The sequence below is a fragment of the Notamacropus eugenii genome, chromosome 2, assembly GCF_028372415.1.
Source record: "Notamacropus eugenii isolate mMacEug1 chromosome 2, mMacEug1.pri_v2, whole genome shotgun sequence".
Taxonomy (NCBI): Eukaryota; Metazoa; Chordata; class Mammalia; order Diprotodontia; family Macropodidae; genus Notamacropus; species Notamacropus eugenii.
Genome location: NC_092873.1, coordinates 35,149,556 through 35,176,827, shown reverse-complemented (window position 1 = coordinate 35,176,827; position 27,272 = coordinate 35,149,556). Strand labels below are relative to the sequence as shown.

At 42.0% G+C, this 27,272-nt stretch overlaps 1 protein-coding gene across 1 annotated transcript in view; it reads left to right on the top strand.

Moving 5' to 3' along the window:
* The first annotated feature begins 8,231 nt into the window (after window positions 1-8,231).
* The window catches only part of NOS2 (nitric oxide synthase 2), a 44,727-nt gene continuing 25,686 nt past the window's right edge, over window positions 8,232-27,272 (top strand). Inside the window, exons 1-9 of the mRNA XM_072639748.1 lie at window positions 8,232-8,397; window positions 14,605-14,689; window positions 15,396-15,518; window positions 17,086-17,234; window positions 21,261-21,423; window positions 22,246-22,337; window positions 24,695-24,836; window positions 24,989-25,128; window positions 26,931-27,105. Coding sequence (XP_072495849.1) covers window positions 8,297-8,397; window positions 14,605-14,689; window positions 15,396-15,518; window positions 17,086-17,234; window positions 21,261-21,423; window positions 22,246-22,337; window positions 24,695-24,836; window positions 24,989-25,128; window positions 26,931-27,105 — 1,170 coding nt within the window. The 5' untranslated portion in view covers window positions 8,232-8,296. The remainder of the gene's footprint in view (window positions 8,398-14,604; window positions 14,690-15,395; window positions 15,519-17,085; window positions 17,235-21,260; window positions 21,424-22,245; window positions 22,338-24,694; window positions 24,837-24,988; window positions 25,129-26,930; window positions 27,106-27,272) is intronic.

Here is a 27,272-nt window from a genome sequence, read left to right as displayed (position 1 = left end):
TTTCCTAAAATGGGAATCCCAGAACTGACCCCACTATTGTGAATGAGGTCAGATCAGGCAGACAATAATGGAATTATACACCAGATCTTAGGCATCTCTTATGCTTTGACTTCTGTTCTGCCTGGAAGATTGCCAGGGATTTAGTATGAAATTTAGGACCTGATTCCCCTTAAATTTCTTCATTCTTTATAAAACTGTATATATTTATATGTATACATATATATTTTGTACATACACGCACACATGTATGTGTATATATGCACACACATGTATGTCTATATACACATATGTATGTGTGTGCATATACATATATGTTATATATATATTAAGTACTTTAAGATTCACTAAGCAGATTGCGCAATCTCCCTTGAGGCAATGAGTGAAGGCTCTTAACCTCTAAAATAGACTTGAAGATCTTCCTCTTAATGTCGATTCCAGTTCTGAAATCTTATGACAAGGGTTCCCAGCCCAGTCAGTGATTACATAGAGGGGGTATAGGGAATATATAGCAAACAACTATATTAACCGGTTGATATATTCCAGAAACTCTAAACTACTTTCCAACAAGATTTTTGGTATACCTTTAGAGAAGAAAAATCCATGAAACCAATAGAAAAATATATGCAATGTTGTATACCTTCCACCTTTGTAAAGAATTAGGGTGGGGGTGTCTGGAGAAGAAAATTAATTACATTTACTTCTAATAAAATTTTATTAATATCTTGGGTTTTTTTTTAACATCATCAGAATTTCTTCCACTACACCCTTGAAACCACCTTTTAATGTCTCTAAGGGCTCAGTTTTCTCTCTTGTAAAGCTTTAAAGCTCTGACACTATGACTCATCTAAGATCACACAGCCAGAAATAGCTAAGCTGGAATTTAAATCCAGGTCTTCTTGATTCCAAATTTAATGTTCTTTTTTTATATACAGGCCTAATCAAGTCACTCCCCTAGAGTTAATGGTTGGTTAATGGCCCAAGTTAGAAAATCACATATTACAGAGTCCAAGAACATATGGGAAAAATATGCAGACTTTGAAATTTACCAAAGTCCAAAGTGCAAAAAACAATAAGTCATAACTACTGGAAGCTGGGAAGGTTGGGCAATTGTAATTGATTTGATTGGAAATAGTTGTGATCATTTGAGGGCAAGACTTCTTTGAAAGGAGAGAAAATGGGTGTGGGAGAGATGGGAAGGGAGCCAGCTTTGAGTAGGATTTGACTATAGGGAAAGAGATAGGAGGAAAGACAATCTAGCTGGTAGAAACAATATGAAGCAAGGCAAGAGGTAAAAGAAACAAAAACATGGGAAGTCAGATTGCCTGGTTCAACTAGAAAGAGTGAACCAGAGCCAAAGATGGAATTTGCACTAAGAAGAGAGAGAACCTTGAAGCACATCTAAGGCTTGTCTTTCCCTTTCCAGGCCTCAGTTTCCTTTTCTGGGATATGGGTTAGATGGTCTCCAAAACCCCTTCCAGCTGGAAGATCGTATAATTTAATCAACTTGTTGGTGGCTTACCAGGATGAGCTGGACATGTGGGGACTTGTGTTGGCATGGATTGCACAAGCATGGACTGGCTTGGAGCTGAAAGATGGAGAGTGACCTTTGGGGCTCCCTTCCAGGTTCAGAACGCTGCAGTCTCATAAGGCCAGAATCCACTCATTAACACATACATGCTATATTCAAATTCTCAAGAGTCAAATTTCATCACCTAGGACCTAGAACCCAAAGCCACAAGTTCTTTTCTTTCAAGAAAATCAAAGATAGGTCCCTTTTCTTTTTGAGTAAAAAGAAAAAAACATTTTCTTTCCATCCAAATTCTCCCTGGAAATTAAAGTGTAGTCAGGATTTTGATACCGATGGGACAAATGTCTCTGCTCCTGTTTCCCATTTGGTTTGCTTTCCATCCTTCCCCAAAGACTTCACAGTCTATGTTTGGAACCAGTTCTGAAGGTTGACAACATTGTAACCTGAACATTTTCCTGTAAGTTAGAAAAATCGAAATATGTCAGGGCTTTGGAAAATTCTGTCTCAGCTTGAGAAATTGAAAACAGGGTTAAGGGGGGACACATTCTGAGTATTGCATACAGAAGCTGGAGGAGGGGAAGGAAGTGTAAGAAGGACAGGGGAAAAGAAGGGAAGGTGAAAGCGAAAGAGAGAATGAGAGGTGTAGAAAGAATGAGAATTTCCCAGCTTCTGAAAATGAGGCAAGAAAGTATGAGTATGCCCAAATGATGGCATCATGGCTCCTCAAACATGACCTTATGCCCTGGTCAAGAAGCTCATCTTTCTCTAGAACGTAGACCAGGAAAGGGTGGACCTCCTCGAGGTGCTCCCAGGCTGATGATGTAATAGCAAAGACCAGTGACTGACACTAGTCATGAGCTTGAATTGGCCAACAGTTCAGCCATTGAGACACTCCCTTTGAAGTCAAAAGGGGGAAATATTGTGGCTGTATGCAAAACTCCTTTCCCAGGATAGGGTATAAATGCCTTTTTAGTTTTTGGTGAGGGCACAGTGCTACACGACTTGGAAGGGTTGAGACTTGGTCATTCATAGACTACCTTGACTCATCTGAACCCTGCCACCTGACCCAGGTAAGGGCACATGGAAACTAGCTGCTTTCTGACCTGACTTCTCACAGCTCAGATTCTTGGTGCTTTTCTCCTTTCCTCGTTTTACCTGCAAGATCCTTCTAGGGTGCCCGCAAAGGCATGCCATCTACATTAGTGGTGAATCAGGGCTTCATTGTCTTTGGGAAATGTTGATTCTTGGTAACTTGAAAGCATTGAGCAGGCAGTGGAAATATTCTGCTCTTAACCTTAAAGCTAATAGGAAAACGTAAGAACAGAACTTAACTCCAGGCTTGATGGTTAAGTAATTAAGTAATGTTTAGGCTTTCTTGTTCAGATTTCTTTCAATGTCAAATTGTTTTCTGGAGCTGCCATACCAATTTGGAGATGCTCTCGGAAAGCTCTAAGACATTCCAACTCACAGAATGTTCCCAGGGGGCGCTCTGCAGACCTTCCAGAGTATTATCTAAATGTCAATTGGTTCTCCTTCTTGGCTTTTAAAAATTCTTTTCTTTCTTTGTTTTGTTTTCATTTGTTGTTAATTTTAATAATATTTTATTTTCTCCAATTACACGTAAAACAATTTTAACATTCTTTATTTTGTTTTTTAATTTTGAATTCCAAGTTCTAACCTTTCCCTCTCCCTGAGAGGATAAGCAAGTTGATACAGGTTATATGTGTGTAATCATGTAAAATGCTTCCATATTAGTTATTTTGTGGAAAACTAGAAAAGGAAGAAAGGAGAAAGGAAGGAAGAAAGAAGAGAAAGAAAGAAGAGAAAATAGTGTGCTCCTATCTGTATGCAGATGCCATCAGTTCTTTCTCCAGAGGTAGACAGCATTTCATCATGACTCCTTTCAGATTGTCTCGGATCACTGTACGATTAAGAATATCTAAGTCGTTCATAATTGTTTGTCACACAACATTGCTGTTACTGTGTACAATGTTTTACTGTTTCTGCTCACTTCACTCTACATTAGCTTATTTTATTTGATTCTTTTTTAAAGACATAATTCTGAAAGTTTAGAAGCTTCATGGGATCATAGAACCAGCATCTAAGAGATGAAAAGGAACTTTAAGGTCATCTAATGAAATCTAACCTCTTCATTCTACTCAGGAGGAAATAAACAGGTTTAGAGACTTGCCTAAGTTCTCCCTGGTAGTAAGTAGCAGAACTGAGATTTGAACCAGGGTCCTTTGTTTCCAAATTTAAATCCACCTGTCTTTTCACTGCTTTCTCTTCCCAAGGATCCCCTCCAAACTCCATAGATTTAAATGGAAACAGGAGGTAGTGATTATTAATTGACTGAAAAATGAGAATTCCTGAAAGGAAGGAAGGAGACCAAAACTGACATTAGTTAACAATTCCAATGATCATCGTGGTACTGATAAGAGATAGCTGAAAATAGGTGACTACTATTTTAGGATCACAAATCCAGAGTTGGAAGGGACTTTAGAAACCAGTGAGCACATCCTCATGAGTGTTCAGATGAGGAAACTGAGGTCAAGAGATTTGCTCAAGATCATATAGAGAGGAAGGACTAGCGTTCGAATTCAAATCCAGGTCATCTGCCTCCAGATCCTATGATCTTCAACTCAAGACTCTCTAATCATTAGTTAGTCAAAAGAGGGATAGGCTAGCTCAGTTGAAAGTGAGTGGAGGTCTTCAAGAAGATTCTGGACAGTCATTTGTTTGGGATGTTCTTAATTTGTCCTTAATTATAGTTTGGACCAGATAACCTCTCACATCTCCAATTTTGTACTTCTTAATTAATTATGCAAAAATCCACCACTTTTTCAACCAACTCATACAGGTAACTTATAGTTACTGAGGAGTTGCCCTCCTGTATCAGTGGAGGGGAATTTCCACACTTGGAGTTCCCCCACACTAATAGAAATCGTAGATCTATACTAACCCCCCCAAAATCTGATTTTGGTAACAACAGTATTTCACTTTTTTCTTTGTCAGTAATGATACTGTATTTTCATTTCAGTTGGTTGTTTTATTACTCTATCACCTTAAACTTAGGTCTTCATGACTTCAAGTTCCCAACATTGGAATAATCTTTGAAGAGTGTGAATCAAGTGTGGTGGCATATGCCTATAATACCTGCTACTAGGGAGGCTGAGGATGGTTAATCATGTGAGCTCACAAAGTTTAGAGCTAGAGTAGGGAGAAGGCCACCTGGTTGTCCCTACTAAATTCAGCACCAGTGTGGCAAACCCCTGAGAACAGGGACCAGAAGACTGCTTAAGAGGGAGAGGACCAGCCTAGACTGGAAATGGAGTTTGTCAAAGTTGCTCTGCCCATCAGTACTGGGGGTGGGCCCCTGAGTGGCTGCTGTACTTCCAACCTTGGCAAAATAGGAAGATCCAGTCTTAAAAAGAAAATGCCTATAAAGTGAGTATTTGACAAAAGTTCAAGAAAAAAATTTTCTTAGTCATGATGTGATTTCCTTAGGCATGGGCAGAATTAGAGTCAGAGGATCTGGACTCTGACAGTTACTGCCTTTGTGACCTTGGGCAAATGACTTTACCCCCCCCCCCCAGGCCTCAGTTTCCTCATCTGTGAAATACAAGGTTTACCTCAATTCCCTCTGAGGGCATTTCTAGGCAGCTAGACACTTCAGTGGATAGGGTATAGGGTATAGGTATAGGGTATAGAGTCAGGAATACCTGAGTTCAAATTCTGCCTAACTGTGTGACTTTGCTTAGTGTGTCTCAGTCAAAGTTTCCTCAACTGTAAAATGAGGATAATGATAGCACCTATCTCACAAGGTTGTTGTGAGCATCAGGCGAGTTAACATACATTATAAACCTTACAATATGAAGTAATAATAAATAAATGTTAGCTATTCCTCTGCTTTCTGGCTCTAAACTCATGGTCTTAGGAAGCAATTAGAATCATCCATGAACCCTTCCTCCATCTCATACTAAAATCTCCTTTCCCTTCCTCAGCTCTGCCGTCTCCTACCTGAGCGTGGAGAGCCAACAGAAAGACTTGAGAAGCAGACAAACTTTTGCTCCAGTCTCAAAAATGACATGCCCCTGGGCGTTCTTGTTTGGAGCCAGAAACTCTCAATACGTCCTCAAAGAGGAGAAAGATATCAATAACAACTTGGGGAAAGCCAGCATCAAGGCCATCAGGTAAGATTTCCCCTTTGTTTTCTTCCTGGTTTCCTGATTAGTCTGAAATTGTCACATATTTGCTGATGATTCAGCTTCATTTGTCCAGCCCTCATCTTTGCCCTGGACTCTAGATGCCTATTATCTGCCAAAGGGCATTTCTACTTCAGTTTCTCAGTGCCTATCATGGACTTTCTGGGAGGAGGATATTTTCCCGAAATTCCATGGTACTCTAGTTCATCCCCTCCTCCACTGCCTGACTTTATACTTATCTTCTAGGAAGGAAGGGAGGGAGGGAGGGAGGGAGGAAGGAAGGAAGGAAGTGTTTATTAAAGACCTACTATATGCCAGGTACTTAACAAATGTGATCTCATTTGAGACAACCACCTCAGGAAGTAAAAGTGCTATTATTATCCCCATTTTACAGTTGAGGAAACTGAGGCATCCAGAAGTGATTTGCTTAGAGTCACATAGCTAGTGACTGTCTGAGCCTGGATTTGAACTCAGATTTTCCTGGCACCAGAACTCTAGCCACTGTGCCACCTAGCTGACTTAAAATACTTCAACAAAGAAGGGTCATTGATCAGCACAGTGATATAAGGTTCACAAGGCTCTTTCCTTCCATCAACTCTGTGAGGTATTCCCATTCTATAGATGAGAAAACTGAGGCTCAGACCAGTGAGGTGACTTGTCCAAGGTTTAATGCCTTGGCCAATTAGTATCAGGGTTACATTTCCAACATGGGTCTCCTGACTTCAAATACTGTTGACTCTTCCGCACTCCTTTCCTTGGTTAGGGCTGTCTCCTTAGGTGTAGTGGAATGAAGGAAGGGAAGTGGGGCTGGGTAGGGTGGCCTCCACAAAGCTGACTGGACAGATTTTGGAGGTGGAAAAAAGAAAATTTTGAAGAGGCTCCAACCTTTCTTTGATGCTCTTTGGCTACCTAGAGAGGGCAAACAGGAAATATTACCCAATCCACTCCTGGGAGAGTCCCTGTGAGTGGGAAGGTCTGAAAGAGTACTCTGAGAAAAGGCAGTTAGTTCCTGAACATCCTGTCTGGAATAGCCCATGAATTTACAGAACTTTAGAATGTTGGAACTTTTTAAAAAAGACCTTGGATATCAGATAGTCCAAACATACCCATTTTACAGAGGATGAAAGTTATGCCCAAAGTTATGTGGGTAATTCATGGCAGAGCTGAGATCAGATTCCCAGCCCTCTACCTCTCAGGTTAGCACTCTTTACATTATCATGTGTTTGGTGTGATAACATACTTTGGGTTGTCTGTGGTACTTCCCAGACACCAGATTTCCTTCCTGGGATAGTTTGTATCTGAAGAGAGAGAACAAAACCTCATAAGGTTTCATGTTGGGGAAAGATGGTTTGCTGTGATGGAAATGGTAATAGATTTGGAATCAGAAGATCTTCCTGGGTTCAAATCTAGGCTTAGACACTTTCTACATGTGTGATCTTAGGGAAGTCACTTAACTTTCCTGGGTCTCAGTTTCCTCATCTGTAAAATGGGGGGATGGAAGGTTGAACTTGGTGAGCTTTACAGTCACACCATCATGGATTGAGGCCTGGAAGGGACATTAGATTGAATTGAGCCCCCACACTTCACAGTCCAGAGAGGGGAGTGACTTGCCCGAGATTAAACAGAGAACAGAAGTGAGATTTGAAACAAAATTCTGTTATTGATGCTCCAGATCACTTCTGGTGAAAACATTTTTGAAAGATTTGCCTTCCTAAAATTCAACAAACACCTGCTGAATGCAAAACTCTGTCTCTGGAGTCAGAGGAACTGGTTTCAAATCCTGACTCTGTCCCTTGCTACCTGTAAGACAGTGGCCAAGTTCCTGAGGCTCTCCAGGCCTCAGTTTAGTCATCTGTTAAATGGGGGGAGGGTTGGACCAGGTGGATTTTAAGGTAAGGCCCCCCCCTAACTCTAGATCTATGATCTCCCTGTCTCCCTCTCAAGCTCTGGATCTATAATTCTCTGCTTCTCTCCCAGTTCTAGAACCATGATCTTCCCATCCAGGTCTGGATTCCTGATACCCTCCTCCCCTCCCCCCTTCTCTCTTGCCTCTAGGTCTTTGATCTTCTTGTTTCCCTCCCCACTCTAGATCAATGATCCTCTGCTTCCTTCCTAGCTCTAGATCCAGGATTCCCCTGCCTTCTTTTTAGCTCTAGAGCTCCAATCATCCCACCTCCCCCTACCCCCAGTTCTATTCTCTTGCCCAGGTCAGTTTAGCCTCCTCTCAGATAAACTTTTCTCCTTGGATTGCCAAGGAACACTGGCACTAATTAGCATCTGAGATTTTCCAGGGTGGCTGAGGGTGCAAATGTCAGCCCTACACAACTGAATTCTCCTCCCTCCTGGGTAATGTTGAGTTAAATCAGGCAGTCCCTCAGTCTCTGTCCACTCCTCCTGCTCCAGCCACACCCCCCACTCCCCCGGGAAAGAGGAGGGGGCCTACAGGGAGGGCTATAAAACTGGGGAAAAGGAGGGGCGCCCCAGAACCAGAGTGAACCATTGTGCTCCCAAGCCAAGTTTAGCTGCTCTGCTCCTGCCCAGCTTCCTGCAGTCAGAGGGGACCATGAGGGAAGGGGTCAGCTCTGCCTGTACCCTGCCAAGGATGTTCTTGCTGATTAAAAGGATCTTTGGGAGCTATCCTGTGTGCTGTCCTAATGGATCCAGGTACTTTCCAGATTCCAGGGTCAGTCTCGGGGGAGCCTGCCCACTACCACTTAGCTGCTCAGAATCTCAGGTCTGGAATGGACAGAGTAAAAGGGCATGAGCTGGCAAAGGTATTCTAGAAAATGACCTGAGATTCTTAAAGCAGGTAGGAAGGTTACGGAACATCTAGCCCTAGCCCTCTCGCTTTTAGGAACAAAAACTGAAGCTCAGAAAGAGATAGTGACTTACCCAAAATAACACAGCTTGATCAATTGATCCAGTTGGAACTCCAACAATAAAGGTATGGACTCCTTTTAGGGAAGGTTTCTGGATGTAGGATCCATAAACTTAGATAGGAAAAAATTGCAACTTTATTTTAAAATAATTTATTTCCTTTATTATCCTATAAGTTTTAATTTAGGAATTTTAAAACATGAGGCCCAGAGAGATTACATGATTTACTGAGAGTCACAGAGGTAGTAAGTGTTTGAAATAGGAAGTTTACATCTTCCTTTTTTCAAGATCAAGTCTATTTTGGTAGTCACATGGGGATCCCTCACATATGTATGTGGTTGTGGAGCTGGATCAGAGATGAAGTCAATTCAGCATCCTGAAGCTGCTTTAGCTTGGTGAAAAGAAATCTCACGAGGAAAGACACAGTCTGAAAAGCAAAGGAGAGTATTGACTACAAAAATTAGGTGCATTTCATTCATGGAACTGTTTCATATACATTTATAGATGGGTGGTAGTTATATGCCTGTAGCCCATTTGATCCACTTCTTGGTGCTGGACGCTAGTAAATTCAAGATCACTGGTCTGGTCTGCATGGTACTTTCTCTTGGACAAAAACTTGTTTTCAAGATCACAGACGATAACTCTGAGACCAGCTGTTTCTGACTCACAAAAGGATTAGTCAAGAGTCTATGATTGGCTTGGAGCAAATTCATCCCACTACTGGACAGAACTTAACTAGTGGGTCAGGAAGACCATCTCCCCACATGAAAGATGAGGTATTCGTTGTTGTTCGGTTCTTTCAGTCATGTCTGATTCTCTCTGACTCCACTTGGGGTTTTCTTGGCACAAATACTGGAATGGTTTGCCATTATCTTCTCCAGTTCATTTGACAGATGAGGAAACTTGAGGCAAAGAGGATTAAGTGACTTGTCCAGGGTCATATAGGTAGCAAGTAGCTGAGGTCACATTTGAACTCAGGTCTTCCTGACTCCAGAATGGAAGCTCGACTCACTGTGCCACTTAGCAGCTCATGGGGCATTCATATGGGTATATTTGTATGAATGTTTGGCATGAGTGCAAAGAGCATGTAGGTAACAGGTGCCCTTACCACCATTCTGCCTTGGGCAATAGCACTTTCCCTGATGGATGGATAAAGATTGATTTTTTTTTCATAAATTACACTGTATTTGAAATGCACTAGGGAAGCTTACTATTTTAAAACTTTAAAATTTTTTTATAATAAACTTAATGCAACAAACAGAAATATTTCAAAATGCAGGGAACTAAAAAGATTGTTCACAGCCCCATGAACATCTGCTCTGTGCGGCATGCTTTCCCAGGCTATGTTACATTTCATAAGGTAGCAGCAACATTGCCCTGTCTGCATCCCTCTCTAAATACTTTGTGGCCTTCTGGGCATTTTACTATGGTTAATAGCTAGCATTTGTATACAAATATTACCTCTTCTGTTCCTGTTGTGGGAGTTTTCTCATCCTGGATTCCTGAAGGGTCCAGAAGCATGGAAAGAATCTCATCCATCAACTGAACCTGCTGACTGGGGTTCATGTAGCAAATAAAAAAAAAAGATTGCTTATTAGAGAGATGATAGAGACTACTTGGGTTGGTAGAACACTCAACTTCTTAGGGTGCAGTTTGGGTTCCTAGGCTTGAGTAAAATTGATAGCTGCCTTCACAGTAATTAGTCACCTACCTAGGTGGTGCAGTGGATAGAGCACTGGCCCTGGAGTCAGGAGGACTTGAGTTCAAATCTCACCTCAGACACTTACTAACTGTGTGATCCTGGGCAAGTCACTTAACCCTATTTGCCTCAGTTTCCTCATCTGTAAAATCTGGAGAAGGAAATAGCAAACCGCTCTAGTATCTCTGCCAAGAAAACCCCAGATAGGGTCACGGAGAATTGAACACGACTAAAATGACTGAACAATAAAAGATAGTCAAGGCCTCCTTCAAGATAGAATGGGTTGACCACCTCTGGTTGTAGTAAGGGGGAGTTTCTATGGACAAGTCTCTTTGTTTGTCTCCAAATGTTTCTTTATGTGGGAAGAAGTGCTTTCCCTCAGACTCACAGTACTCCTGTTTACCTTCCTCTTCCACAACCCTTACAACAACCCTAAGAGGTAGCTGATATTATAATCCCCATTTTACAGATGAGGAAACTGAGGTAGAAGGAAGTTAAGTGACTTGCTCTGGGTCACCTAGTTAGTAAACATCCAAGGTTGGCTTTGAATGCTTGTCTTCCTGACTCTAAGTCCAGTGATCTATGTGCTGTGCCAACTAAAAGCTTTGTTGTTCTTCCCCCACCCCCCACTCCTTTGGGATACATATGGTATAAGAGACAGAGGATTAGACTTAGAGGTCTGGGTTCAAATCCTATCGCAGAATAATTGTGTGACTGGGCAAGTCTCTCCAGGTTTTTGAGCCTCAATTTCCACATCTGTATAATGGGGGTACCCATCTCACCTCTGAGTTGTTACGAGACAGATACTTTGCAAACGCTAAAGCAGTTTGGAAATGAGTCATTATTAAAGAAAAGAAGACTCTGCTGAATGACAAATCATCTCCCAATGCATCTATCTGATATCTGGCTGGATTTTCCTGTCCTGATTTTTCCTCATGTGGGCTCATGTGTACCTGAATCCTTCTGAAGGATGACACACACAGGCAGTCAGTATCTGAGGTGGGATTTGAATCCAAGTTCTCAGACATTAGAGTCAATATTCATTGTGCCATGCTTGTACATTACTGACAGTCTGGTGAAGCAAGCCAAAAATTCTAGGAGGCAGAGGTAAGGAAGGAGGGCATTCCAAGCCTTGGGCACAGTCTGGACAGAACCCGGAGATGGGAGATGGAGTGCGCTGTGTGAGGAACAGCAAGAATTAGGCTAGACCTAACAGGGCTTAAAGAGAATCATTTAGAATCAAGTTGGTACAGTAGGTTGGGGCCAGGCCATGAACTCATTATCTAAGTCTTTGATATTCATGTATGTAATATGGTAACACCTGCAAAGAGGCTACAGTAGTGTGACAGACTTTTGTTGAGTTGACCAGGGTATGGCCAATGGCAAGAATTCACATCTGCCAACACTGATTGCAACAAGTCTAGAATTTATCCTCTCAATTACCTGATACATAGACAGGGTACGGTCTCACAGCTACTAAGTATCAGAAGCAAGATTTGAACTGGGGTTTTCTTTATTCCCTGTATCACTGTTGCTTCTCTTTGCTAAGAAAGCTAACCTGAAACCTGAAACCCAAATGGATCACATCCACAAAGATTTCAGATAGTGCTGACTTTCCTCTCTCAAAAGGAAGGCTTCCATTAAAAAATTCAAACGATGTAACATTTCTAGCCTCAGAACCTCTCAAATTCTGTTGAAAAGACAGGTTAACACCTTCAAAGAATCCTGAGGAACACTAGCAGGCATAGATGAAGTAATCTGAAGGGAAGGATGTAAGAGTAGAACACAGGACAAAATGACTCCAGCAACATAAACAGAAAGAATGACCAAGCGAAACTGAGTGTAGTAGAATGGTGAGACCCAAGCTTGGCCCAGAAGAGAGAGGAGAAAACACACCTGCCTCCCTGCCTAACTGCCTGATTCCTTTTACTGCCCAGGTGGGAGATGATGGGTGTGCAATATTTTCTACACAGTCAGTTTCAATCAATATTTTGTAAAACTATCCTTTTCTTTCCTTTAAAAAAACCAACCTTTTATTCAAAGGGAAGGAAAGAAAATGAAGAAATATTTTTCAAAATCAATATGACATTAAAATAAAATATGTCAATTTTAAAATTTTTTATGTATTTTATTTTTAGTTTATGGAATAAATATACATGAACATACATGTGGAATATATATATGAACACTCATATATGAAATATATATGATAGACACACAGAAGATATACTGTGCATATATACATACATATGGGTGTACAAAGAGACAGATAGGATTTGAATCTGAGTCCTCTGACTCCAAAATTAACACTATCCATTCTATTGCTTGGTGCTTTGTGATTGATGTTTCTGTCCGTTGGGTTTGATTGCTTTCCCCTGTTTTTTGTCCTGCCTATTTCACGTCTAAGTGGCAGAACTGGGATTTGAACCTAGGCCCTTTGATTTTTTTCCACTACTCCACACTTCCTCCCATTGGTATGGAGGTATCTGAGGATTCTTGATGTCTTTAAGCTCATCCTGAGACCCACCTGGAGTTGTAGAATGCTGGAAGAACTGCTGAGTTATTCCTAGGTTACTTGTCATCTGAAGGCCATTTTAGCTAATCTGAGAAGCTCTTCCCCAGGGTGATTTTTTTTAGCCATGGAAACTTGCTAAGATTGTTTACTAAGTCACTGAGAGGTTGTATTGGTGGTTAGAGTGCCCATACATGCCAACAAAATCACAGATCCTTGAAATATTGAAGGAAGAATATTATTATTAGTATTATTATTAGTATAGCCTTTGAGAAGTCAAGGTCATCTCCACACCATGATGAGGCATCATAGGACGTCACTGGGTTATTGTTACTACTGTTGTTACTACTGTTGTCATCTTAATTAATAATTAATAAGAAATGTGTTCTTATGTATGCCATCTCTGGTCAAACTCAACTCTTGGTTGGTGCTTGAAATTTCTAAATTTTTAAGATGAGTCTAATAAAATAGTCAATTGAGTAGACAAATACAGATTTCTCTTCCACAACCAACTGGACAAACAGAGGCAACTCTTAACTAACCAGAATAATGGAGTATGGACCATTCAAAAAGTCTAGACCTCATAGGATGATAGACTTTAAGATCTAGAAAAGATTTCAGAGAATTTCAATCCACTCATTTAACAGAAGAGGAAACTGAGACCCAGGGAAAATGAAGTGACTCATCTAAGGTAACCCATGAAGTGAGAATCAGAGGTAGAGTCTGAATCCCAGTGCCTCAACTTTAGTGTCAGTGTTGTATGGTTTGTTTGTTTTTTTCCCCACTGTACCAACTTGGCACTTTGTGGTTACCATTTGTGTCCACTGGATTTGGTTCTCTCCCCCTTTTACTCCTTTGCCCCTTTTATATATCAATGTATAGCTAGAGTTTTGCAGCAGAGAAGAGTGAAATCCCCCCCTTTTTTTTTTAGTATTTGTATCTCCAGTACTTAGCACAGTGCTGGGCACAGAGTAGAAATGCAATAAATGTTTATTTACTATTGACTGAGTCCTAGTCTCACCTCTACCACAAGCCAGCAGCTGGGCAGATTGTCTAACTTCTCGGGGGCTCAGTTCCCCTGTCCATAATATGAAAGACTTGGGTCACAGATTCAGAGCTGGAAGGGGCCCCCACCATCATCTACATCTGCCCCTCAAAGGTCCTGGCCAGCTCTCCATCTAAGCTACTAGGGCAAGTAAGTCACTTTCCCTCTCTGAATCTGTCTCCTCCCTTGTGAAGTAAGAGATTTAACTCAATGATCTCTAAGCTCCCTTCCAGCTCTGACAGACAGAGATTCTTAAATTATCTTGCCTATTGTAGTAGAAAATGCTGGACCCCAAATTAGAGAGACCTGGGTTCTAGGATCACATATTTAGCAATGAAGAGGACCTGCCACTCTAACCCATTCATTTTACAGATGAGGAAACCGGTATTTTATAGATGAGGAAGTGGAGGCAGACAGAGGTTAAGTGACTTGCTCAGGGTCACACAGCTAGTAAGTGACTGAGGTAGGATTTAAACTCAGGTTTTCCCGTCTCCAGCACTTCAGCCACTGGGCCATCTAGCTGCCTGGATTCCTCAATGTCCTGGTGGTGACATTGTCCAAGTCACCATCTCACTAAATTTCACTTTCCTCATTGGTGAAGTGATGATGTTAACTCTTGCATTTAGCGGGTTGTGATGACCCTTTGTGAACAAGTACTATATAAATGCCAGCCCCAATTATTATCATAATTATTGTTGCTGTTATCATGTCATTCGATTACCATCATTGCTTTCACAGTCCACTGACGGAGGATGATGTTAAGCCTCACAGCCTGAGCAAACCCTGGAATGAGCGGCAGCAACCACCTGTGGGGGAGGCAAAGGTCAGTGGAGAGGATCACAACTCTTAATCCATTCCTGGTCCAGGGTATAGACCAACCTCCCACACCCGATCTTTTACTCTAGGGACTCATGGACCATAACATCCTTTGGAATGCTAGATGTAACATCTCTGGATTTGATGGTAGCCATCGAAGCCTATCTCTTTTGGTGAAAAGATTCCCCTAAGTGCCCTCCCTAAAACATAGTATAGGGTATACGGAAACAGTCCTTCAAGGCCTCCGGGGAAGGATCTTAGAGTGTCTTCCTCCATTCCAGTTTCGGTGCTAAGTCGCATTGGCTGTTAGATTAATTTCTTTAATCTGTGCTACCACAGATCATCTAATGAAGAAGTATTATATAGTATGAAGTATATGAAGTATGGTCACTCTGGGTCCCAATGACCTGGAGCTCTTAATTGGGACTTAGTACGGGTGGTCTAAAGTTTCAAGGGAAGAGATGACATGTGAATGAAACTGGACCTCACTCTGTATGCATCCTCAATCCCTGTTCCTACCAAGATCTATCAGTAAAGGGATGAGGTTTCTTGAAATTCATTCATTAACTTGATTAGTAAGCACTGACCACTGTACCAAGCCTAGTACTACATGTCTATTGATCCCACAAGTCCAGGAGACTTGGACCTTGTCATTGGGTGGAATACATTTGGCAAATCATGACTCACCTGTCACTTTGTTTCCTCCTGTCTAGAAGTCTCCTGAGTCTCAAGTCAAGAGGACCCATGTCACATCAGGCTGTCCAAGACATGTGAGGATTAAAAACTGGGGCAATGGGATGACTTTCCAAGACACTCTACACCACAAAGCCAAATTGGTGAGTAAGTAGCCAGTTCTTCTCAAAAAGGACTCAAGGAGAGTTCCCTACCCTGTGCTCGAAAACCCCTAAAGGCGGCAAAACAGATACAGTCCCTGACCTTCAGGAGCTTATGGCCTCATGCCATTTAACCTGCCACAAACAACCAGAATATCAGTGGAGAAGTACACCCCATAACCAGTTAGAGGATGAAGCCAGTGTTAATTATTATATCTCAAAGAACAGTACTGATGGAGGATAAATAATCCAGGGTTTGAGATAATCTCCAGGTTGTTGGATTGCATTCAAAGATGATTTTTCTTCCCAGCACATCTTCATTCCTATTGAAGTTTACTGTAAACACTCTTTAGGGTCCTATGGATCCCATATATACAAACAGGCTGGGAAGCAAGAAGGAGATTATGGAGGCTTCAACAAGATCATTTGAAAATGAGAAAGCAATTCCGTTGTAGGCATTAACTAAGGAGTGGGCTCATGTCTCTTCTGAGTCTGAGGCTGTACAGAAAGACAGACCGGGTAACTATACAAGGATCTGAGCTCTAAAACTCAAAGGAATTTCAGAGGTCTGCTAGTACAGCCTCCTTATTTTACAGATGAAGAAACAGAGACTTAGATAAGTTAAATGACTTGCCCAAGGTCATACAGGTAATAAGTGGAAGAGCTGGGATTTGAACCCAGGTTCTCTGGCTCCCAAACCAGCACCCTTTCCACTATATCATGTTGCATCTCAAGGGATCAGAGTGGATAGAAGTGATGGCATTTTATGTCCTTTTAGTTGTAGCAGCTAGGCTGATGTGGGCAGAGTTCTGGACCTGAGTTCAAATCCAGCCTAAGACACTTCCTAGCTGTGTGAGACCATAGACAAGTCACTTAACCACAGTCTGCCTCTGTTTCCTCATCCATAAAATGAGGACAATAACAGCACTTTCCTCCTAGGGTTGTTGTGAAGATCAAAATGAGATAATATTTATAAAGTACCTTGCAAACCTTTGAATGCTATATAAATGCTAGCCATCATTACTATTATTATTATCAGTTGAGGGCAACCTGTAATGGAAGAGGGAGGATATTCATAAGGTGGGCAGGAGGTTGTCAAACTAGCTAGGGGTGGAGGAGTATCCCTGGAGGCAACAAGGGAGAAAATCTTGATGTGAAGGGAAAGGAGCAGAGAGACTGGTATAGGCAAAGTGGAGTGAATGAGCAAGGAAGGTGTGTGGCAAAGGTGGCATCCAGGAGATGCCTGATGCAAACTTAAGCAGATCATAAACACCTTTGGATCATTTCCCTGACCTCCTTTCACACTCTAGGTATAATGAATAGAGTACTGGATCTGGAATCAGGAAGACAGTTTCCAATCCTGCCTCAGGAACTGTCTTTTGCCTCTTTTTTGTGTTCCTGGCACACAGTATGTTCTTAATAAATATTTATTGATTGACTGATCAGTCAGACACTTATTACTTCTGTGTGTTTCATTTTCCTCATCTGTAAAATAAGGGCACTGAATAGGATGGGGACGAAGGTCCTTCCCAACTCTACATCTGTGATCTTCCATCCACTCTTTTTTCAGCCTATTGATTGCCAGTCCAAGACTTGCCGGGGGTCAATCATGACTCCAAAGAGTATGACAAGAGGAACTAGAGACAGCCCAGTCCCTCCAGGGGAGCTTCTACCTCAAGCCATCGACTTTGTCAACCAGTATTACGGCTCCTTCAAAGAGTAAGATCATTTCCTTTTCTAGCTCTCTCCCACCCACACCCACTTCCTTCTGTGTGTGTGTGTGTGTGTGTGTGTGTGTGTGTGTGTATGTGTGAGATCACTGTTATTTACTATCCGGTGCCCAGCATGTGATTAGCACAGAAGATGCTGTAGATGCTCATCAGCCCAGACAGGGATGCATTTCTCCTCAAAACTCACAAAGCTCATCTAGGGCTAAAAATGAGTGAACCTGGACTAAATTAGGACAGTGAGAGGGAAGAATTACAAGATCATGGGATTACAGATTTAGAATTGGAAGAAACCTTAGAAATCATTGAGTCCAACCCTCTCCTTATTTGACAGATGAGGAAACTGAGGTCCAAGGACTTACTTAAGAAGTGGCAGAGGCAGGACAAGAGCCCATAAGTCTGAAGAAATTAATGGTGTTAACATTTTGAAATATTTAGTAGAAATAAGATTAAATAAGATGGAGGCAGTATGGTGCAGTGGAAAGGATGCTGTATTTAGGGGTGGAGGGGTCCAAAGGGTTAAATCTTGAGTGGTAGTACCACTTACTCCCTTGGGCAACATAACCACTTTGGGCCTCAATTTCCCCATCTGAAAATAAGGCTATTAGACTAGATGGCTTCTGAAGTCCCTTTCAGCCCTGGGTCAGTGATCCTTTCCACCAAGATTATGTAAGTGTTCACCTTCTGCAAAGCATGAAGAGCTATACAAATGGAAGATAGTAGAGTAATCGCTATTATTAAAAACAATAATTTATAATGACTGTGATAAGAGATGACAGGTGGGCAGTCAGAATCCTCCTCATGATGTAAGAAGAAAATTTGAGGAAGGGGTCCCAGATAGACTCCCTATAGTAAGCTTATTGGGGGGGGGTCATAGACAAAAGTCACTCACTATGAGCAGGCATGAAGACCTTGGGCAAGTCATTTTATTAACTGAAAAATGATGGAGTTGGAGTATAGGTCTCAAGTCTGAACCCTCTCCCAGGTCTACAGCCTAGATCTTATTATTAGAGTGAGCTCCTCGGGAACATCAACTATCTTGCCTTTTTCTGGGGGATGTGGGGGGAGGGTATTTCCAGAATTTAGTTTGGTATTTGGCACACAGAAAGTGTTTAAAAAATACTTTTTTATTCATTCATCCATCCGTCCCAGGTTTCGGTGATGAATAGAAGTGTTCTGTCAACCTTTAGTATCATTCCCATCATCAGCTGGGTCTGATTTGGTTCTATGTTTGCGTATGGGGTGTGGGGGGATGGGAGGTAAGGAGAAGAGACATTATTAGTCTTCTAAGAGTCCTATTTTGGAGTAAATTTCCTGTTGTATGCTCTTGTGCCTGTGTTCCACTTGTGTCCTTGGGGATAAATATTTTCAAGTGTTTTGTCTCTGGCCTCCCTTTTATCGAGGAAAAGGAGGGTTGTCAAGACTGTCTTCAATGACTAAAAGGCCATTTTGTTCTGAGTTGTCTATCCTATCTGTAAGCAAGACAGACTTTGTTCTTGAAATACTTTTCCTTGTTGCCATTTCAAGTGTCTTTGTGTGAGGATTGAAACTTCAAAATTGCTGTGATGGTGAGTGTGCGTGTGTATGTGTGTGTGCTTGTGTGCGTGTTTGTGCATCCGTGTGTGTGTGTGTGTGTGTGTGTGTGTTTTGAAGCATTGCAGTTCTGAATCCCTTCCTTCACAACACTTACTGATGTCTGAAGCAAGGAAGTGATTGAAACAACCCCTTTTTAAAGCATGTGTTGAAACTAAGTGACACCATGGTCCAAGCTGTAACCTGGCATCATAGATGGATCAATGAAAAGGGCCTTGGAGGTCATCTAGTTCAACCCCCTCATTTTACAGATGAAGAAACTGAGGGGGAGTGCCATAGATTTAGAGCTGGAAAAGATGTCAAAGACCCTTGCATCTAACTCTCTCTTTTACCAAAAAGCAAACTGAGGCCCAGAAAATTAATTGACTTTTAAGATCATGGTTCCAGAGCTGGAGGGACCTCAGAGATCATCCAGTTGATCCCCCCTCACCACACACACACACACACACACACACACACACACACACACACACACTTTATCATTTTATAAATGAGGAAACTGAGACCCAGGAAATTTAACTTATCCAATGTCAGATATGTGCTAGATGGTAGTAAGTATTTGAACTCAGGTCCTCTGACCCCAAACTTCTTTACCTGGCTTGCAAAATTGTTGGGAGCTCCAGGTCTAGATACAAACAGAAATTTCTGAGAATTGGTTGGCCACAGATTTAGGGCTGAAAAGGAGCTTAGAAATTATCTGGTCTAGCCCCTAAGAAAAAAAAAAATTAAGGGCCAGATTGGGGGAGGAAATTTGCCCATAGTCACATAGCTGCTGTTGGAGTTAAGATTTGAATCCATACCCTCTGGCTCCAAATCTAGCCCCCTTCCCACTGCATTGTACAAGTAACAGGGATTTGCAGATGACCATTCTGCATCTTACTGGAAAATGGCACAGAGGGAGGTGAGGCAGCCCCTCATCTCAAGGAACTTACAATTCATATTTGGAGTTTAAAGTTGAGATCCTAGAATTGAGAATTGGGAGGAGAAGGATGTATAGTTCAGTAGAAAGATTACTGGGTTTGGATTCTGAGGAGCTCAGTTCCTTGGCTCCGCTCCTTTTTGCCTGTGCAACCAAAGGCAAGCCATTTACTTTCCCCGGGCCTCAGTTTCTTCATCTGTAAAATGCAGGAATTGGGTTTCCTGTTGAAGGTGCCTTTCAACTCAAAACCCTGTGAAACCTCCAATGGAAAGAGTACTGATTGTCTAGTCAGAGAACCTGAGTTCGGATTCTAACTGTGATGTTTTACTACTTATGTGACCTTGGGCAAGTCAGTTCATTCCCTTGGGCCTCAGTTTCTCTAAATATAAAAATATGGGTTTGAACTAGAGGACCCCTGAGGCCCTTTTCAATTCAAGATATATGATCATGTGATCCTGAGTGATGGGGACAAAGGGAGGAGTGGTGGTGGGGAGGAGGTGTAGCTCTCTACTGTTCAAAAGTTTCAAAAAGCAGCAATTTAATCTGGTGTGGACATGATGTTGAATTTTGAGTCTGAATCTCTGGGGTAAATCTTGACTCCTCAGCTTCCTAGCTCTGTGACCGTGGGCTACACTACCTGTCTCTGATTCTCAGCATCCTAGACCTGAAACTGAGGGCTTGGATGAGCTGATCTCTTATCTCCTTTTCCATTAGCTCTGACAAATACCTACTCATCCTGAAGCCACATCTAAGACACTCACCAATTTTGTATGTTAAATAAAGAAAAGTAGAATTTGATTTTTGTGGAAATCACCTGGTGAATATGTTAGGTTTTGAGGTGATGGGATTCATTAGACTATAAGCTCCTCAAGGGCAGAGAATGTCTTTTCCCTTTCTTTGTACTCCCAGCACTTAGCACAGTGCCTGGGACATAGAGGAGCAGCTAGGTGGCACGGTGAATAGGGTGCTGGGTCTAGAGTCAGGAAGATCTGAGTTGAAATCCAGTCTCGGACACTTATTAGCTGTATGACCCTTGGCAAGTCACTTAACCTCATTTGCCTCAATTTCACCATCTATAAAATGAACTGAAGAAGGAAATGGCAAACCCTTCTAGGAACTTTGCTAAGAAAACCTGAGTCAGACATGACTGAACAATGACAACAGCAATAAATATTTATTGACTGACTAGCGAATGTTGCCCAGTGACAGCTAATTCTCCCTTAATGCTTCCCTTAGCACAGTGTAGTGGATAGAAGACTGTGCTTGGAGTCTGAGAGCATGGGTACTTCTGATACTCACTGCTTTGGTGATCACAGGCTGGTCACTGAATTTCTTAGTGCCCCGTCGACTATTCTACAATATATGTTATAGGCAAGTTGCACATCTGCATCGGTGAAGGGAGTTTCCACACAGGGACTTCCCCCATAAGGTTGAAATCGCAGATCTCCAGGGGGAAAACAGGTCAGTTCCTATTGTTTCTATTTCTGATCTTTTCCTGTCCTGTAGGGCAAAAATAGAGCAGCATTTGGCCAGACTGGAAGCAGTAACAAAGGAGATAGAAACAACAGGAACCTACCACCTGACGGAAGATGAGCTCATTTATGCAACCAAGCAGGCCTGGAGAAATGCCCCTCGATGCATTGGGAGGATCCAGTGGTCAAACCTGCAGGTGAACTTTCTGGGGATGAGATGGGAAGGCTGTGATCTCAATGGGAAGGGGAGGGGAGGCACTCAGGCACCTCGGACAGCTCCCCTGGGACACTGACTTGGTTGGTGGCTTATAGCACCGTTGCACAGATTGTTAGTCCAAAATACGGGGTGCTGAGTTTTAAATATCAGCTCCCAAGGAGCATTTACTCACTCGGGCATCCTTATGCCATCGAGCACCTCTGGCTGGATGTGGATCATTGGCTTTTTGTTAATGTAGACACATCAATATTGTGATTTATTTGTAATATTATATAATATTAATATTGTCATCCCTGAAACATCTGTCTATTAATGAAACATTCATTAAGCGCTCACTTTGTAGAAGGTGAGGGACAATAGTGCATAGTGGAGAGCTGGTCTTGAAGTCATACAGAGCTAAGTTCAAATCCTGCCTGTAACCTATACTGGTTGTTTGACCCTGGGCAAGTTATTTAAACCCTCAGTGTCCCAGGCAACTCTCTAAGGGAAGCTACTGGCCTGCATTTGGAAGGGTTTCCTTATCCTTACCAATGAAATCACAGTGTCTATTTCTCCATTTAGGAGGAATGATAGAAAAGAATGACAATGATCAGGAATGAGATGGGATGTGCTGGGAGGACAGGATTTTCTTTTTCCCAGCTGTTTAAAACATCTGCTTCTTTGGAAATTAATAGTGTTATGACTTGATACAAATGTATGATGTTGAAGTTACCCTGGGTAATTTGTTAGACTCTGACAATACCTGGAAAAGGATTATGCTGTCACTGACGACCTTGGCCTTGGGGTTTGGTGGGATCTGTAGGTGTTTGATGCTCAGAACTGCAGAACAGCCAAGGAGATGTTTGAGCATATCTGCCGGCATATCCGCTATGCAACTAACAATGGAAATATCAGGTGAGCCATAACCCTCCCTGTAATCTCAAACTTTTATTATCATTAGAGACATTTATGGAAAAGGCATTTCAGGGATACAGCCCTGGAGTTATCTGGGAAATGAAGAGAGAAAGAAAAGGATGTAAGATTCCCTGACAAGTAGGACGCTTAGCCCTGCCCTAGCAATCATCGCCTCTACACTTGTTTTCTTTGTTTCTCTCTAGCTTGGAGTCACTTTGAGGGAAAGAAAGAAAGGAAGGAAGAAAGAAAGAAAGAAAGAAAGAAAAGAAGGAAGAAAAAAAAGGAAGGAGAGAGGAAGGAAAGGAAGGGAGGGAAGGAAAGAAGGAAAACGAGAGGAAAGAAATATAATTAATATATAAAAATATTAACATAAATTAATTATATTATTAATATAGATATATAAATAATGTAAATATATTGGTTAAATATATTAATTAAAAACTAATGTAGATAATATTCATGTATAAATATAATTAATAACTTCTAGATTAGAAGGCTCTGGGGATGCTTAAACAGAATCATCATAGATTTAGAGCTGGAAGGAAATTTCAAGGTCACCTAGTCCAACCCTCTTGTTTTTTACAGAAGAGGAAACTTTGGCACTAAATGGCAATGCCAAGATTTGCCCTTGAATTCTCTAACTCCAAGTCTAGTTCTCCGCCAATTGTGCCATGCTGCACCAATATATTCATTTGGAGATGGCTATGGAGTAGATTTGTAAGCTAAGGGTAAATTGCTTTCTGTATGAATTCCTGTCTGTTGGTCAATAAGCATTTATCAAGCACCTTCTGTGTACTATGTACCTACTCTGTACCAGGCACTTAGTTCTGGGGATACAAGGAAAAGCAAGAACAAAAAAAGCCTTCAAGGAGCTGATGAACAAGAACACCGATATGCCAGCTGCTAAGTACCTACAGTATATACACAGGTGGAAGGTGGAAAGTGGATGGAAGGTATCCTCAGAGGGAAGGCACTAACATGAGGGGAAATCCAGAAAGGTTTCTTGGAGAAGGTGGAATTTTAGCTAAATTTGGAGAAGCCAGGAGAGAGAGAATTCTAAGCGTATGGGAGCAGCCAGTGAAAACACAGCCTGGAGAAAGAGGGTCTTGTTTAAGGAACAGCCAGGTTAGTGTCACTGGACAGGAGAATGTGTAGAGCAGACTGAAAAGGGAAGATGGGCCAAGCAATGAAGAGCTTTAAAAATAAACAGAATTTTATAGCTGACCCCGGATGTGAGAGCCATTTGGTACTTAGTGAGTAGGAGGTGACGTGGTCAGAACTGTTTTAGGAAGGCCGTTTTGGCACCTGGCGAAGGCAGAGAGGCAGATACAGTGACCTTTAAGGCATTTTTTGCCTAGCGTCTGTCACCAGTTAGAATTCTGCCCTTTAGCAAATCTAGAACTGATGTGGTTATGCTATCCTGGAGACAATGGTCAATGCTATCCCCTGACTCCTCACACCATAAACCCAAAGAGCCTGGAGATCATACTGAAACAGAAGCAGTTAGCAACATAATAAAATGGAATAACCAAAGATTTTTGAGTCAGAAGTCATGGATTCAAATTTTAGGTCTGTTACTGACCATGTGTCCTTAGGCAGGTCGATTCATTTATATGGGACTCGATTCCAGATGAACACCGAGGTCCATTCCAGTTCTGAGTCTGTGACCCTGTGATCATATGAGGTTATCTCACACAATCTCCCTATTATGTGGCTCTCCCCAACAGCAAATGCCCACCCACCCTAAACTTGTATTTTTTTTCTATTTTTTTCAACATATACTTATGTTTGTATGTGTTGTCTCCCTCATAGAATTTAAGTTCCCTGAGGGTAGGAATCATTTCTTTTTTGCCTTTGTCCTCCCAGAGCCTAGCTCTGGCTGGCACGTAGTAGTCATTTAATAAATAGTTAGTGATTGTTTAAATAACATGGGGGAAGGAGTGTTGGCTAAGGAAGGAGAGGATCACTGCATGTGTTAAGTTGACTTGGATGTCACAATGTTCCTGGGTCTCAGGTTCCCTATGTGTAAATAAGCTGGTGAGACTAAATGACCACTGAGATCTCCTTCAGCATCACATCTATCTAAAATTCCTTTTGAAAACCAGAGTTGGGCAAATGTCACAAGAGTACAAAAGCTGAGGAAGGCAGCCTGTGAGGGTTGCGAGGATCTCAACTACTGTTTCCTCCTTTTGCTGCATCCTCACCAAACCTAACCCCAAAGCACCCTTTCTTGTTAAGAGTTACCCTCTTGAGTGATCTGTCTTCCTGGGCCCCCATTAGTTATGTCAGTTTCCAGGAGATCTGACTGGAGGCCAACATTACTTGCCAAACAAACATTCTCTCTTTTTCCTGAGCAGGTCCGCCATTACCATCTTCCCCCAGCGGACTGATGGGAAACATGACTTCCGGATCTGGAATGCTCAGTTCCTCCGATATGCTGGCTATCAGATGCCAGATGGCTCTGTCATAGGAGATGCTGCCAGCATTGAGTTCACCCAGGTGAGTATCTGCTCATCAACTATAGGTAGGAAATTCAATGGACAGGGGCCAGTGGGGGGTGGTCCCAGAACAAGCATCAAGAGGGTACCAAAGGCTTCTCAATGCCCAGTCACCACTGATATCAATTGCTATGTTATTCTTTTCCTCTCCAGCTGTGTATAGACTTGGGATGGGTGCCCAAGTATGGCCGCTTTGATATCTTGCCTCTTGTGTTACAAGCCAATGGCCAGGATCCAGAAGTCTTTGATATTCCAAAAGACCTTGTCCTTGAGGTGACGATAGAACATCCCAAGTAAGTGGATTGAGCAGAGAGATTGGAAATCTGGATTTAACTGCATGCCCTATCCTCCACCAGCTCACACTGCTATGGACTTTGAGTCTCTGCTCCCAAAACACCTTGCAATGATTTCCCCCAAAAGCTGAAATGACATCCAATTAAACCTAAGAGGGAATTCCTTTCATAGACTGCCATATCTCAATTACCTTCTCTAGCAACTATGTGCTTTCATCTTGGAGTGAAGACATGTGAAAGTGTGTTGATGTATGAGGAAAGAGTGGAAGATGAGAAAGACTTTAGAGAGATTTCTGTTGCTCTACTTGTCACCCTCTCCTGAATCCCCTCTCCAAGCATCCTTTGAAGGCACTTTCATTCACATTTAGCCTTCCAGGGACCCAAATTGGGGACTGCATCTTTTTGTTAGGTCATCTTAAAGCTGTAACCAGGCTGAGAGTGACTAGGGCTTTCCACCAGGATGCCAATTACGGGGGGCATGTCTCCCTAGTCACTCCCTACCCTCCCTGGCCCTTGCAGCACCATGAGGGTCCAACCTCAGGGATCAGCTTTAAAAACCCCATCCATGCCCCTGCTTGAGCAACCATGTGCAGGACTTTATCCTGAGTACCAAGGGGAGATATAAAGAAACCAAAGATTTTTAAAAAGGAAAGAAAGATAAGTGATCTCAATTCCTTCAGGCTGCGAAAATCTCCTGACCTGATCTTAATAACACCTAATGTTTAGATAGGGCTCTAAGGCTGACCAAGGGTTTTATGTACCTCATCCAACTGGAGCATCCAAAGGACCCTGTGAGGTGGGTATTCCAAATCTTTTGATGAGAACATCGTAGATTTAGAGATAAAAAGGTCATATGATCAAAGAGTTAAAGCCGGAAACATTATCAAAGGACATCTAGTCCAATCTCCTCATGCTACAGATGAAGAGACTGAAACCCAGGAAAGTTGTTAAGTGACTTTACCAGTCAGGATTTGAATCCAGTTCCTCTGACCTCAAACCCTGTAATTATAGATAGATAGATGGATAAATAGATAATTTACGATATATTTCTTTTATCTTTCTTCCACTTCCCCCCTTTGAAAAAAAAGCTCTATAATAAAATAGCATTGTATCCTGTGCTCTTTCCTATCCTGTATTGTCTGTTTCTATTATTTTTATCCCCATTTTACAGATGAGGAAGTTGAGGTTCAGGGACTTGCTTAAAGTCACAGAACTAAGTAATAGTCAAGTCAATTAGCATTTATTAAGTACCTATCTTGGGCAAGCCACTGTATTAAACGTTAGGGTACAAAGAAAGACACAAATAATCCCTGCCCTCAAGAAGAAGCTCATAATCTCAAGAGAATGTTGGGAGCAGGATTCGAATTTATGTCTTCCTGACTATTGATCTAGAGCTCTAGCCATTGCAGTATATCCCTTCTTCACCCCAAAGACAAAAAAAGAGTTTTATTGATGGTGTCCTTCTGAAATTATCTCTGTCCAAAAGGGAAAACATAAGATAGGAGGAAACTTGGACATCATAGATCAAATCCCCTCATTTTACAGATAAAGAAACTGAAGCACAGAAAAATTAAATGTTTTGCTTACATAAGAAACACATGGCAGTGCTGAAATTTGAACTCAGGATCCCAGACCAGGACTCTTCCACATTGTCTCCCTAGATCCTCTAGTCCTACCTCCTTACTTTTTAGATGAAAGCATTGAGGAGGGGGAGGGGAAACAAGTTACCTGGGTTGCGCTGAGAATAAGCAGTGTTTGAAGCCAGGTCCTTTGAGTTGCAACATCCCCTTCTTCCTCAACAGGTACGAGTGGTTCAAGGAGCTGGGTCTGAAGTGGTATGCTCTGCCTGCCGTGGCCAACATGCTCCTGGAAGTGGGTGGCCTAGAGTTCCCTGGGTGCCCATTCAATGGCTGGTATATGGGGACTGAGATTGGAGTGCGAGACTTCTGTGATGTCCAGAGGTATAATATCTTGGAGGTAAGAGAAAGATAGCTATACCCCTGATGAAAAGGAGAGGGAAAAATAAGAAATAAAACCCTTGTAACAATCATGCATAGCCAATCAAATTCCCACACTGGCCATGACCAAAAATGTCTATCTTATTCTGCATGATGAGTGTCTTTTCTTTGTCTAGAGATAGACCA